The sequence below is a fragment of the Dermochelys coriacea genome, chromosome 3 (assembly GCF_009764565.3).
Source record: "Dermochelys coriacea isolate rDerCor1 chromosome 3, rDerCor1.pri.v4, whole genome shotgun sequence".
NCBI classification, from domain to species: domain Eukaryota; kingdom Metazoa; phylum Chordata; order Testudines; family Dermochelyidae; genus Dermochelys; species Dermochelys coriacea.
Genome location: NC_050070.1, coordinates 118,791,621 through 118,805,730, shown reverse-complemented (window position 1 = coordinate 118,805,730; position 14,110 = coordinate 118,791,621). Strand labels below are relative to the sequence as shown.

Sequence of the window (14,110 nt, the reverse complement as noted above, 5' to 3'; positions counted from 1 at the left end):
CAGGGCTACATAAGGATAGGGGGTGGCTGAGTGGGGGCAGAGACACACATGGGGACAGAGGGAAGGGTGCAGGACACATGTGGACAGGAGGTGCAAGGACACATGAGGGTGCAAGAACACATGGAGACGGGGCAGATGTGCCTGACTGAATGTGAGAGGCTAGGGGTCAGCCAGGAAAACTCCTTAATAATCCCTTTCCGCCGCCAAAAAACCTTTTCCATATACTTTTCCTACCCAACCCTACAAGTTCACACCCCGGCTCCTTCCCAGCAATTACTTCCCTCTCCCACAGCTCCTCTGTTACCCCTGACTCCCCCAAACCTTTGTACTGCTTCTGAGGGATGCGGGAAATACAGTTTTGTAGTTATAATGTATTATAATAATAAATAATAATAATAATGTATTACTCAGAGTTCTGTATTAATACGCCTAGTAAGGAATCTGTCAAAAAATATTTCCTGAATCTCTTTTGTTGTCTGTATTGTTACAGACATACTTGCTGACAGGTATTTTGAAATAAATGATCAAAAAATTGAAACTGGTGTGATTATATTGACAAAATATGCAGAATCTGAAAATACTGCGTGCAGAATTTTAATTTTTTTGGCGCAGAATTCCCCCAGGAGTAAACTCTAGAAGCTACAAGTCCACTTAGTCCTACTTTTTGTTCAACCAATCATTAAAGCAAACTAGTTTGTTCACATTTATGGGAGATAATGCTGCCTGCATCTTATTTACATCACCTGATAGTGAGAACAGGCGCTTGCAGGGTACTGTTGTAGCCAGCGTTGCAAGGTATTTATGTTCCAAATGTGCTAAACATTCCTATGCCCCTTCATGCTTCGACTTGTAGGCTCTAAAGTTTCATATTGTTTAGTTTTTGAGTGCAATTATGTAAAAAAAATTCTTCATTTCTAAGTTGCACTTTCACAATAAAGAGATTCCACTACGCTAAGTGTATGTGGTGAACTGAAAAATACTATTTCTTTTATCCTTTTTACAGTACAAATATTTGTAATTAAAAATAATATAGTGAACATACCACTTCGTATTCTGTGCTGTAACTGAAATCAATATATTTGAAAATGTTGAAAAACATCCAAAATACTTACAATAAATTTAAACTGGTATTTTATCATTGTTTAACAACGCAATTAAAACTGTGATTAATCACAATTTTTTAAATCTCACAATTGCAATTTTTTTTAATAGTTTGACAGTTCTGTCCTAGATGTTGTTCTTGTATTTGTCTGTGTTAAAAAACATTGTTTGAATGAGCCAAGCTTATCAAGTGATCCAAATCACTCCGACAGCCTTTTCCTCATTATTTTGTATCACTATCTTTGATTCATCCAAATTCAGAATTTATTATCCGTAGTTTTTTTATTAAAATAAAAAATACCATTGATAAAAATGTTGAGTAGCATCTGGTCTGTTATTAATCCCTATTAATTGATAACTCTCTGAGGTCTCTGTTAGCTAGTTCTCAATCCTTTGAACCTGTGCTTTAATATTATATAGTGTTCATTTTTAATCATAAAGTTATGTGGTTCTAAGCCAAACTCTTTACAATAGTCTAAGTATATTACATCTAACTGATAATCTCATCAAAAAATGAAGTCAGGTTTATTTGACAAAATCTACTTTCCAAAAATCATGTTAGCTAGCATTTTTTGTACTCATCTTTTCATTCTTTATAGACTGAATCCTATATCGGCTTTTCCATTATTTTGCATGGGATTGATGTCTAGTTAATTGCCCTATAATTGCCTGGGTCATCCCATGTGCCCTTTTGAATACTGGCATATTAAGCACTCTTCTAATCTTCTGGAATTTACTTTGTATTCCAAGATTTATTAAAAATTATTAGCAGGCCAGATATCTCCCCACCCAACTCTTTTAGGGCTCCTGGGTGCAAGTTACCCATGCCTGCTGATTTTAAAATGTTTATCCCTACTAGATGCTGTTTGACATCCTCATTGCATTACAAATGGAGGATCCCAATTTAAATCAACAATTTAAAAGACTAATTTTAATCAATATTTATAGTGGTGTTGTCAGTCTACAGTAAGAGTTTTCACTAGTGCAGCTACATCACTGTATGGTCATAAATGACTGAAATATCCTGTACATACATTGCCCAAGCCAGTTAAATATATTATTTTTAATTACTTGACAATAGCAAACATCAAAACTGCTTCCTTCTGATTTAGCATCACAAACATACTCTTTATGGAAGGACCCAGTAAATGGCAAACAGATTTTTTTTAAAAGGCCAAGAAAAAGCCAAAGTTAGAGATTTACACATTTTGAACTTCTAGTTAAAAATGGCTGTTAGTTTCCAAGACAGGAAATGGTATAATATATTGATGCTATTTTAAAAACTAATTAATAATGCATTTTTAACATCTCCTCCCTGGGGGCCCAGAAATCTGAATTTTATACTTCTTGGTTTTTGTTAAAGTGAATGACATCACAAATACAATACTTAACAGGAAAAAAAAGTGAAGTTCAGATTTCCTAAGATCTTGATATGGTGACTATCTCAAGTTTTATTAAAATTAGGAATGTATTAAATATCCAATTAGGAAAAAACAAATATATCCAATATTTTGTTGATATTTATGTCCATAAAGATTTAAAAATAAACAAAGAGTATGAAAACCAAACACAATGAGGTGGATAGGTAACGGGCAACATTTTACAGGGTGTTAATTCTGATGTAGTATCATGGGAATACTGCAATTCTTTCCTCTTTTCATCTCCTCCACATTTTATAAGTTCTTCTATTAGAACTTTTTCTTCCTTGGTCAGCCACACTAGCAAGGACCAAGTACATATCTTCTCCTGAACATCAGAACTAATTCAGCAGCAGCTGAGGCCCATACTGTTCATGCACAGGATACTTTGTCTGGTGCAGCAGAAGCTGTTAAATAAAACTGTAGAATTATATCAGATTAACTCTGCTGTCCTGCGTGTGCTACTGGGGAAGCATTGCACGCAGAAAAAAACAGCACAGAAGCAATTCAGGAGTAAGGGAAAGAAATGGGGAAGAAATACACAGAGCAAAAGGAGATAACGCACATATAATTACTATCAAAGTTCAGGACTTTGCACACACATGCACTTCATAGATTCATAGATATTAAGGTCAGAAGGGAACATTCTGATCATCTAGTCCGACCTACTGCACAGTGCAGGTCACAGAATTTCACCCACCCACTCCCACGAAAAACCTCACCCATGTCTGAGCTATTGAAGTCCTCAAATCGTGGTTTGAAGACTTCAAGGAGCCGAGAATCCTCCCTCAAGTGACCCGTGCCCCATGCTACAGAGGAAGGTGAAAAACCTCCAGGGCCTCTTCCAATCTGCCCTGGAGGAAAATTCCTTCCCGACCCCAAATATGGCGATCAGCTAAACCCTGAGCATATGGGCAAGATTCACCAGCCAGATACTACAGAAAATTCTTTCCTGGGTAACTCAGATCCCATCCATCTAATATCCAATCTCAAGAGATTAGGCCTATTTACCATGAATATTTAAAGATCAATTAATTACCAAAATCCCATTATCCCATCATACCATCTCCTCCATAAACTTATCAAGTAGAATCTTAAAGCCAGATAGATCTTTTGCCCCCACTGCTTCCCTTGGAAGACTATTCCAAAACTTCACTCCTCTGATGGTTAGAAATCTTCGTCTAATTTCAAGTCTAAACTTCCTGGTGGCCAGTTTATACCCATTTGTTCTTGTGTCCACATTGGTACTGAGCTTAAATAATTCCTCTTCCTCTCCGGTATTTATCCCTCTGACTAATTATAGAGAGCAATCATATCTCCCCTCAACCTTCTTTTAGTTAGACTAAATAAGTCAAGCTCCTTGAGTCTCCTTTCATAAGACAAGTTTTCCATTCCTCGGATCATCCTAGTAGCCCTTCTCTGTACCTGCTCCAGTTTGAATTCATCCTTTTTAAACATGGGAGACCAGAACTGCACACAGTATTCTAGGTGAGGTCTCACTAGTGCCTTGTATAAGGGTACTAAAACTTCCTTATCCCTACTGGAAATGCCTCTCCTGATGCATCCCAAAACCGCATTAGCTTTTTTCACAGCCATATCACATTGGCAGCTCATAGTCATCCTATGATCAACCAATACTCCAAGGTCCTTCTCCTCTTCTGTTACTTCTAATTGATGCGTCCCCAGCTTATAACTAACATTCTTGTTATTAATCCCTAAATGCATAACCTTACACTTCTCACTATAAATTTCATCCTATTACTATTACTCCAGTTTACAAGGTCATCCAGATCCTCCTGTATGATATCCCGATCCTTCTCTGAATTGGCAATACCTCCCAGCTTTGTATCATCTGCAAACTTTATTAGCACACTCCCACTTTTTGTGCCGAGATCAGTAATAAAAAGATTAAATAAGATTGGTCCCAAAACTGATCCCTGAGGAACTCCACTAGTAACCTCCCTCCAGCCTGACAGTTCGCCTTTCAGTAGGACCCGTTGCAGTCTCCCCTTTAACCAATTCCTTATTCACCTTTTGATGTTGATATTGATCCCCATCTTCTCCAATTTAACTAATAATTCCCCATGTGGCACGGTATCAAATGCCTTACTGAAATCTAGGTAAATTAGATCCACTGCGTTTCCTTTGTCTAAAAAAATCTGTTACTTTCTCAAAGAAGAAGATCAGGTTGGTTTGGCACGATCTACCTTTTGTAAAAACCATGTTGTATTTTGCCCCATTTACCATTGACTTCAATGTCCTTAACTATTTTCTCCTTCAAAATTTTTTCCAGGACCTTGCATACTATGCACTGCATTTTTGGAACTGTTTTCTCTGAAATGCGTTTGTTCTAAATAAATAATACTTTGCTTTATATGGGTTTTTTGATTACTGGATGTGATACCACTGCCATTGTTCTCAGAGAAAAACAGCAGGTCCTGAACACAAATCAGACCTCCTGAGGTAATCATGGGTAGTACCAAGAGACGGCAGACCAAGACCAGGTCTGAGAGTGGAAGAACTGAACATTTACTATACCTTGAAGAAAAAATAGCTTTCCTCTCTCATCCCCCTGTGACAACCTGGGAAGTTTATCTGGAAAGTGGTCAAGTGCTAATGCACCTCTGCTGCTGCTGCGGAGGCAGCAAAATGACATTTCCAAGAATCTGATCTGTGTAGCTACTGCTACCCCTAGTACTCCGAGCAGCAAGAGTGAAACTGATCAGATTCTTTACATTTCAATTCACCTCAGATGAAAGTTATGAACAGCAGAGAGCTAGACTGTCCTTGTCTACTGAAAGGGCACTCTGCAATGTGGTGAGAGAGATAAAAGATGTTCCTTTTCCACACCCACTACAACCAGCAGAGGACTGAGACTGATGAAACTCTAAACAACAGACACACAATCTTTCAATAATGAAATATACAAGAATTTAATTGGTTTCACTCTTCCTACTGATTATGGAGCAGTAGCTAAAATGATCAAAAGCTTTAATCTCATTTTGCTACAAAAAACTGAGCAGCAGCAGCAGAGGAAAGCAAAAGGAGGGAGGCAAGGAAGACAAGACAAAAAAAGCTCAAAACACACCACAGTTTGGAGAAGAAAGTAGAGTTCCTCTTTCTAGAAAGCAGAGGATGTAGAAGAGTGGTAAATTCATCTTTTCACAGTAGGCAGATTGAGGGGAGAAATGTGGAACTCCCTGCTTTCTCAGCAGCCAAGGAAGTATTCTCCAGATGTGTCTGATACATCAAGTCAAAAGATGAAACTCTCCAGGAGGGTCTAAGGATAATGTCTTGGTGGGAAGCAAATCTGTTCCCTCCCCACACATAAAACCATTTCTCAAAAGGCTCTGGGTTTATCTCTGCCCATGGGCACCACTGGCTCCCCTTCCCCAATAAATTGTATCATTCCCTACTTAGTGCATTTTTCAAGCTCTAACTGTTAAGCTTCTTCACTATCACTTGGCTTCCATTTGTAAACAAGCTACTTCAGTGCTTTCTAGACTTCAGCATTAAATGTACAGAAAAGTTCAATTCATGATTTAAGTTTCCATAGTTTTATGTGCATTCATTCAGTTTTCTAGTGTACTATAGTTAAAAGACCATCCAAAAATAATCTGACGGCTGCTTACTTCCATAGGTCAAGCTGGGACGTGATTTTTATCTTTCTAAAATTCTGGCGGGGGGGAGGGGTCTGATTTTCTTTTTTTTTAAATTACAATAGCACTGCAGAAAACACGTGACTAGTCCAGGGGGCAGTGCAGGTGATGACAGAAGAAAGACTGCATCATGTGATAAAATTTATGGCAAAAGCAGGGGTTCTTAACATCTCCAACTAAAGCATGGAGAAAGCATTGCATCGCAAAAAACAAAAAAAGCTAAGAAAATACCTGTTTAAAGAAATATGCCCAGAGATTTATCAACAGTTACTGAACCAAAAATGCTATATACAGGCAACTGATTAGCCAGTAATTAACAATTAATTTACTGTGTGCATTTTGTTGATGAATTTGAAAAATAATCATTATGGTGTGATAACTGCATTTCCTTCACCATCCCCCAGCATCTTACTTAGTGCTCCCTTTGGCCAAACCAAAGGCTGGTCAAGACTTCATCTTAAGATGATGAACTACATAAGGACTATCATTTTTATTGTTAATAAGTACTGGACCCTCAAAATTGAGGTCTTTTACATGATCATAATCATGATTTTTTTCCAAAAGCTCTATTAGAGACCAGGAGGTACATATGAAGGGATTTCGATGCACAGCATCTAAATTATCCAAAGCATGTGTGGGTCAAACACACTTCTATACTTGGGAGTGTAGGATCAATTGTTATTGAAAATATATTTTTAGGTAAAGATCATCAAAAAGACAGAACAGAGTCCATGCCATGATGCAACCAAACGATAGGTTATGATTCCTTAATCTCATTATACTTTGCTTTAAATGCACCATTAGCTTGAAACAGTTTAAGATAAATGAATTAGAACTATCTTCAGGTCTCATTCCTACCACTGAGTCATTGACAATATTTATGGTTTCCTGTTGTACATTTTTCTCCCCTTTAGCTGTATGGGGGAAAAAAACAACAGGGAAAAACAGTGATACTATCTACACAAAGCATTGACAGATGAAAAAAACAGTTCTGAAAAAAAATTAATATTTTTCAGTTTTCGCAATCTTAGGTGTACTTGTAGTGCCAGTACTTAAAACAATTCAAACGAGTGTAGTTTTTAAGTTAACAGTGTACTTTTCACATTAGCTCCTCAAATAAGCAGTACAATACGATAGTAGACCAAGTGTTACAATCAACCACACTTTACGATTAGAAGTTAACCATCCCACAAATTGCCAGTGCAACAAGTGGAAGGCCAATCATCATAAAGGACAAGACGTTTTTAGAATTAATTTTCCAAAGCATCAAACATTCAACACCAATAGTTTTTGGTTTTGCTATAGCTACCCTTTTACACAGTTTCAGTACTACAGCCACCTTAAAGGAGCAGGGTGAGAGCTTGTAAATTCAAATTACTTATCCTATTTTTAAAAAAAAAAAGTGCTGAGAAAGGGTAAGCAACTTTTAATGATTTTCCCACATTAAACAGACAAGCTTTGGGGATTATTTTTAATATAAAGAAAAACAAACAAGCCAACAAAACACACAATGAGATTTTATAAAAGGGAGTAGAAAGAGATAAAGTCATAGCCATGCTTCTTTGTGTGCACCTTAAGTTAGAGATGTTTACAAATGTTAAGTACAAAGATTCCAGGCTTGGTTGTAGAACAAAACAGAGTGGGGCAGAACCCTCTTTTTTTGGGTTAGGGTTTTGTGGATATAGACTTTAAAGTTAATTGATATTTAATGGGACACAACCAACTTAAAAAAATCATACTTCTCTCTGAAATTATTTTTACAAGTAATACTTAAGGTATTATCAAAAAAATAGAGAAAAAATTATACTTCTCCAGTTTATTTATATTCACATTTAACAGTAATTTGTGAATATCCATTTTCATTTTTCTATGTAAGTTAGACCCCAATCTTGCAAATATAGACACACATGCAGAAGTTTATTCATGTTAGTCCTATTGACTTATTAGGACTATTAACTTGGGAAAAATTAACCACATGCTTGCTTAGTCAGTTCCCCATCTGCTCCCCCACATTCCTATAGATTTTTTTACTCAACAATAGAGGAGAAAGACATTTTAAAAGTAGGAGTATGTTATTGTAAAAGCACAAAAATTGCAGAGGAACTCAGGAACAAGTATAGTACCTGAAACTACTTTCCTCTAATAGTCGGAGAGTGACTAGGATTTCAGTTGATGGAGTCTCTTTAAAGTTGAACTGAAATAATATTTTTAAATAAATGTATAAATCAGTTTCTGATTATTATCCCTTTTGGTGCAGGAACCTTGTATGTGTGCTTGCCTCGAGTATATCTCAAATCTTGACTAACAAAATACTTTCCTAAACTTTAAATTATAAATGAGAATACTTTAAAAATAAACTAAAAGCTTTTTTTTCTTCCAAAAGTTCTAGCTCTGAGACTTGTGTGTCCCAGAAGAAACATCAGTGCCACAACTGACATCCAAAGGAGAACAATCCTTTAAGCGGTAGTGATGTCAAATGAGGTAGAGGACACAGATTATTGAAAATATGAAACTCAGCAAGAGAGGCAAACTGATTTTAAACTAACCTTGCAAAATGTTATTTTTCCATTGACATAAGCTATGAAAAATAACTTTGTTTGGAAAGTAAAAATCTCATTAGCTATTTCATCATATCAAGGGTAGATGAGCATGTTTTTTATGTAAATCGGTAAACTTCTAGGATTTTGCAAAGTCATTTTAAATAACTGTGATACAAAAGTGTACTCTTCATTTAAATCTACACATGTATTCTAATGAAGATTTGGGATTTTAGAGCCTGCGAACACTTACTACTAGATGGTGCATTTATTATCATGAGTAGCCCCTTTAACAATAATCCAACTACTCAATAGTAGGAATTACTCCCACTAGGAAATGTTTGCAGAAAAAGGCCTTCACCCTTAAAAACAAACAAAAGGGACAACAAATGAAACCCAAAGAAAAATTTCTCTTGAATCAAATCAAATGTCATTGTTAACCACTTCAATGCTGAATGAAAAACCAGATCCATGCAATATAAGACCTTGTCCACTTTATGTATTGTATTCATGTGGAACTATAAGCTTGCACAGCCGCTTTTCATTTTGGTTTTGATTTGAGACCCAAATACAACGCCCTCCTCTGTGAGAAAAAAAAACGAACACACAACTAAAAAGTGTTAGATCAGTGGACCTAATATTTTACATTTGTTTAAATGCTATTTCTGAGCTGTCACCTGAATTTAACCAATAAGTTACATAAACATATGTAAAGTTATTAACTGAATACAAACTTCAGAAGTGAAAGCATTTCTGAGATCCTTCTACAAATTTAGCCCACAGCATCAGCTGCCAATTTGCCTCTACTTTAAGTTAATGTAACCAAAATAGAAATATATACCAGAATGACTGGAAAATAAATAAATGTGACCTTAAAATATAAACATAAGTAAAATGCACTTTTTAAATGTGAAGTATAATAAATTTAACTAGCATATTAACACAAATATTAAGGAGTTAGGTGTTGAAAGTAATGCAGCACTGCTCACAGATTCAAAGTTCAATTTTAGATATTCCTTATTAGTCCTCCCAAAAGTGTCTTCAAAACCAGTTATAAAGTGTATGATCTTTAGGCACAGGAAGTCAGTGCTAAATTCTGCAGAGGAGAGGGGGGCCAAAGGCACAGATATTGCCATAGATTTTGGCATTGGTTATGTTCAAGGCCTCAATCATGCAAAGTGCTTTGCACCCATCTATAGTTCATTCCAAGGTTCAGGTTAAATAAAACATATTTAAAATGTAACAGGAAAAAACCACTGAGCAACCCCCAATACCAGTATCTGCTCACAACAGAGGGAGGCAACTGATTTAAAATGTTGTGACTTGATCATTTCTTGGCCACCCAAAATTCCGTTTTACATCAAAGGTTTTAAATTTAAAGCCCACAGGAGTCTCATGCCTTTCTTTTCTAAAAGAGCTCTCAATTTAAATCTTTATAAGTATAGACAGAAGCTTTGTGAAGCGAAGTCTCCATATTTGAGTATTCATTTGACTGGCTGTGTAGAGCTTCTGTGTTTTTCAATATGAAATTGAAAACTTTTGCTCATATGTCCCAAGGGTGTTTGAGCAGAGATTCCAAATCAATATGTTCTTACATGATGCTGTTCTTATGGCAACAATGCTCTTTTCCCCATCCTACAAAACACACACATAGTCTGACTAAAAATTGAGTTGGAAATCAATTTCTAGTATCTGATTTAAATTTCTCTCCAACGCTAATTGTCAAACTACTATTTCCTCCACTTAAAGTTCATTAAATTACGTAATGGGGAATATACACATAGATCAGATGTATTTTGTTTGACTGTTTCTCACTATTTTTTCCCATATTCTCTAACTCAGTTGTCTCAACTTTTCCGGACTACTGTACCCCTTTCAGGAATCTCACTTGTCTTGCGTATCCCCAAGTTTCACCTTGCTTAAAAACCAGATATGAAAATACAAAAGTGTCAAAGCACACTATTATTGAAAAATTGCTTACTTTAACATTTTTATCATATAATTATAAAATAAATCAATTGGAATATAAATACTGTATTTACATTTCAGTGTATAGTATATAGAGCAGTATAAACAAGTCATTGTACGAAATTTTAGTTTGTACTGACTTCACTAGTGCTTTTTATGTAGCCTGTTACAAAACTAGGCAAATATCTAGATGAGCAGAGGTACCCCCTGGAAGACCTCTGAGCACCCCCAAGGGTACACATACCCTTGGTTGAGAACTACTGATATAACTACTTTTCAAAATATCTATATTCTAATTTTGGTTGGTAGCAATAATATGCTGGGCACTCCACTCTACTATAAACCAAAGTTAATTGTTACTTGTATTTAAAAAGTATCAAATTACTTCACTAAGTAAACCCATACCTTATCCATACACCAGAAAAAGAAGACAGCCTCCAGGCTCTAATACAAGGGTAATCAATAGACAGATCCTGGCCAAATCTGTACCACCAGAGCATTTGAATGGACCCCAAAATCTTTTTATTTACTTATTATCATTCATTCATTTATTTATTTTATTTGGAGTCTGAACTTTCACAAAAAATTGACTATTCCTGCTCTAATATGTAGTTTTCTTTGCAAATCACACCACTCTGAACAATTTAAAACAGTGGTTCTCGAACACGGATATGAGTACCTCTGGGGGTACGCAGAGGTCTTCCACAGAGTACATCAGCTCACCTAAGTATTTGCTTAATTTTTACAACAGGCTACATAAAAAGCACTAACAAAGTCAGTACAAACTAAAATTTCATGCAGACAATGACTCGTTTATACTGCTCTATATACTATACACAGAAATGTAAGTACAATATTTATATTCCAATCTATTTATTTTATAATTATATGGTAAAAATTAGGAAGTCAACAATTTTTCAATAACGGTGTGCTGTGAGACTATTTTTATATATGATTTTGTAAATAGTTTTTAAGTGAGGTGAAACTTGGGGGGCAAGAGAGATCAGACTCCTGAAAGAGGTACAATAGTCTGGAAAGGTTGAGAGCCACTGATTTAAAAGACCATTACATACACACATTTTTTTCTTACATGTACATAAACAGGTATGGGAAATTACAGCTGTTTACCTACCTTTACTAGTTTTCATTTACCACATATCAGCTTTCAAATATGAATAATCAAATCTCCTGTTGGCATCACAACAGGAAATCAAATCTCCTTCCTCATTACAAACGTAACTTTTTAACTTGACTATCTATTCCTGCAATGGCCAAGAGCAAAATAAGGTGACCCAGACTCTGATCCTGCACTTTAACAGCACATTTGGTTACTGGCCTCAAAGAAAAACTGAGATACTGCTTCAGCATCTTGACTGGCAGGTGCAAATTTAGAGACCTTTTCTACCATTTCGAATGTAGATGATGTCTTGATATCCCACATAAGACCTATGAAATGAAGATGGGAAAATATGTTCTTGGTTTAAGTGCAGCAGAAATACCACTTTCAGCTACCAAGAAAACCCTCTGAATCTTCAGATTATTCCCTGATTAAAAATTGAATCCATTAAAGTGTCTAAGGCAGGGGTAGTCGATAGGTAGCCTGTGGGCCAAATCCAGATCACCAGACACTTTTGAATGGATTACGAAATCTTTTTATTTACTTATTATTGTTATTGTTAGGGGTTTTTTTAATTATTATTGTCTCTGGAGTCTGGACCTTGATTAGACCTTGACCCTGAAATTTGGACCTGGACAAAAAATAATTGACTACCCCTGATCTAAGAGGTGTTGAGGTGTGCGGATGTGTGTGTAACAACGGAAAGAAAGAGCGGTAGGAAACATGAGAGCTTCAATGGAGGAGAGAGACCTGCATGGCCTGGAGAAACCAGTGGATTTCCTTCCCTCTTAGTACAACCCGCTTAACTTCGTGTTGTGGTGTGCTGTTAGACGCCACCCACCGCACCCCCAGAAGAGAAATCCCCCTTCCATTCTCCCCATCCCACCTGCGCACAGACCCTCCCTGTCCATCTCCCCAAGCCCCGTAGGCAAGGACGGGATTTCCGCGCTGCGCCCTCTCCCTGGCAGTGGCACGCCCCTGCCGTCAGACAGGGAGAGAAGCCCCGTCCTTCCTCCCCCGAGGCAGAGAGATTTCCCCCCCCGCCGCCGCCGCCGCCGCGCGGGAAGCTCTTAGCCCACCCGAAACCGGGGAGGGACGATTCCTCCCCGCGCTCCCCCAGGCACAGCCCCACGGGGTGGCGGCCGGGCGAGTCGCGCACGCAGCGGAGGGGACCAGGCCCAGGGGCGCCTCTCGCTCGCTCGCTCGCTCCCGCCGCGCCCATCCCCGGCAGCGGCTACTGACCTCGCTGTTAAAGGCTTTCACGGCCTCCATGTTGAGGCAGAGGCGGGGGCCGGGCGGCTCGTCTCCGCTGATGGCGGCTGGGCTGGGCCGGGGAGGGGGCTGGTGTCTCTCAGGGTCCGCCGGGCCTCCTCGCCATGGCGGGTGGCGCAGGGGCCGCGGGACCCGGGGCCCGCTCGTTGCCGTCTCCTCCCTGCTCCGCTCGGCCGCCTCGCGCCGCTTCCCGCCCTGCGGCGCCGGCTTCCCGGGCTCGGCCTGGCCGGGACGAGATGGAGGGACAAGGCGCAGCAGCTGCAGAGGCAGGCAGCGCGGACACCAATATGGCGGACACACGGGCTCCAGGCAGCGCAGCTCGGGGGAGCCGAGAGCAGCGGAGGCGGCGGCCAGAGCGGCCCCTGGCGGTCGCGCGCGCGCCAGCCAGGCCCTCGCAGAGCAACGACCATAGAGGTGGCGTCCAGAACGTCGCTCTGGATCCGCTCTGGCAAGAGCGTCTGCTCTCTGAGGGGTGTGCGCCTCCTGCCGGGGGAGGCTGAGTACTGCAGGCAGCGGCCAGAAAGAGGAGCGTCCGTCATCTCATGTTGCTGCCCAGGCAACTCGTTCTGCAGCCCCGCGGGTGTGATGGGAAAGCGCGGGGGGGGGGGGGACTGGGGGTAAAGGGAAGGAGACAGAGACCGGATTATTTCGTGTGAGGAGAAGCTTAACTTCTCCCCCGACCCCTTAACATCTCCTAGGGCAGGCTCCCCATCCCTCGGCTGCATTCTCCGCACCACACCCCTGCACGCTCCTCGGGGAGGGGAACAAACTACCTAACCCCGAGAGAAGGGGCGAATTTTGAGCAGGAACAACCGAGCAAGAACTGCCTCCTGCCGCCCTGGGATTGTATTTGGCTGCACCAGACACACTGCGCTTTCCTTCTAGAAATAAGGATGGATCACACCCACCGGTTGCTGAGACCGAGCAGAAAAAGTCCAGTGCCTTTCCACAATGTTTTCACCACCACCACGTTTTGGCTTTCGCGATTAGAGGCTACTACTGCTAGTCATTTAGAGCATCAAATCAAATTTATGTGTA

General features: G+C 39.3%; 1 protein-coding gene across 1 annotated transcript in view; it reads right to left on the bottom strand.

The window, feature by feature from the left end:
* Window positions 1-13,626, bottom strand: part of SCAF8 (SR-related CTD associated factor 8) — an 84,559-nt gene extending 70,933 nt beyond the window's left edge. Inside the window, 2 exon segments of the mRNA XM_038393724.2 lie at window positions 13,043-13,519; window positions 13,522-13,626. Of these exon segments, the coding sequence (XP_038249652.2) occupies window positions 13,043-13,519; window positions 13,522-13,611 (567 nt within the window). The 5' untranslated portion in view covers window positions 13,612-13,626.
* Window positions 13,627-14,110: the final 484 nt, after the last annotated feature.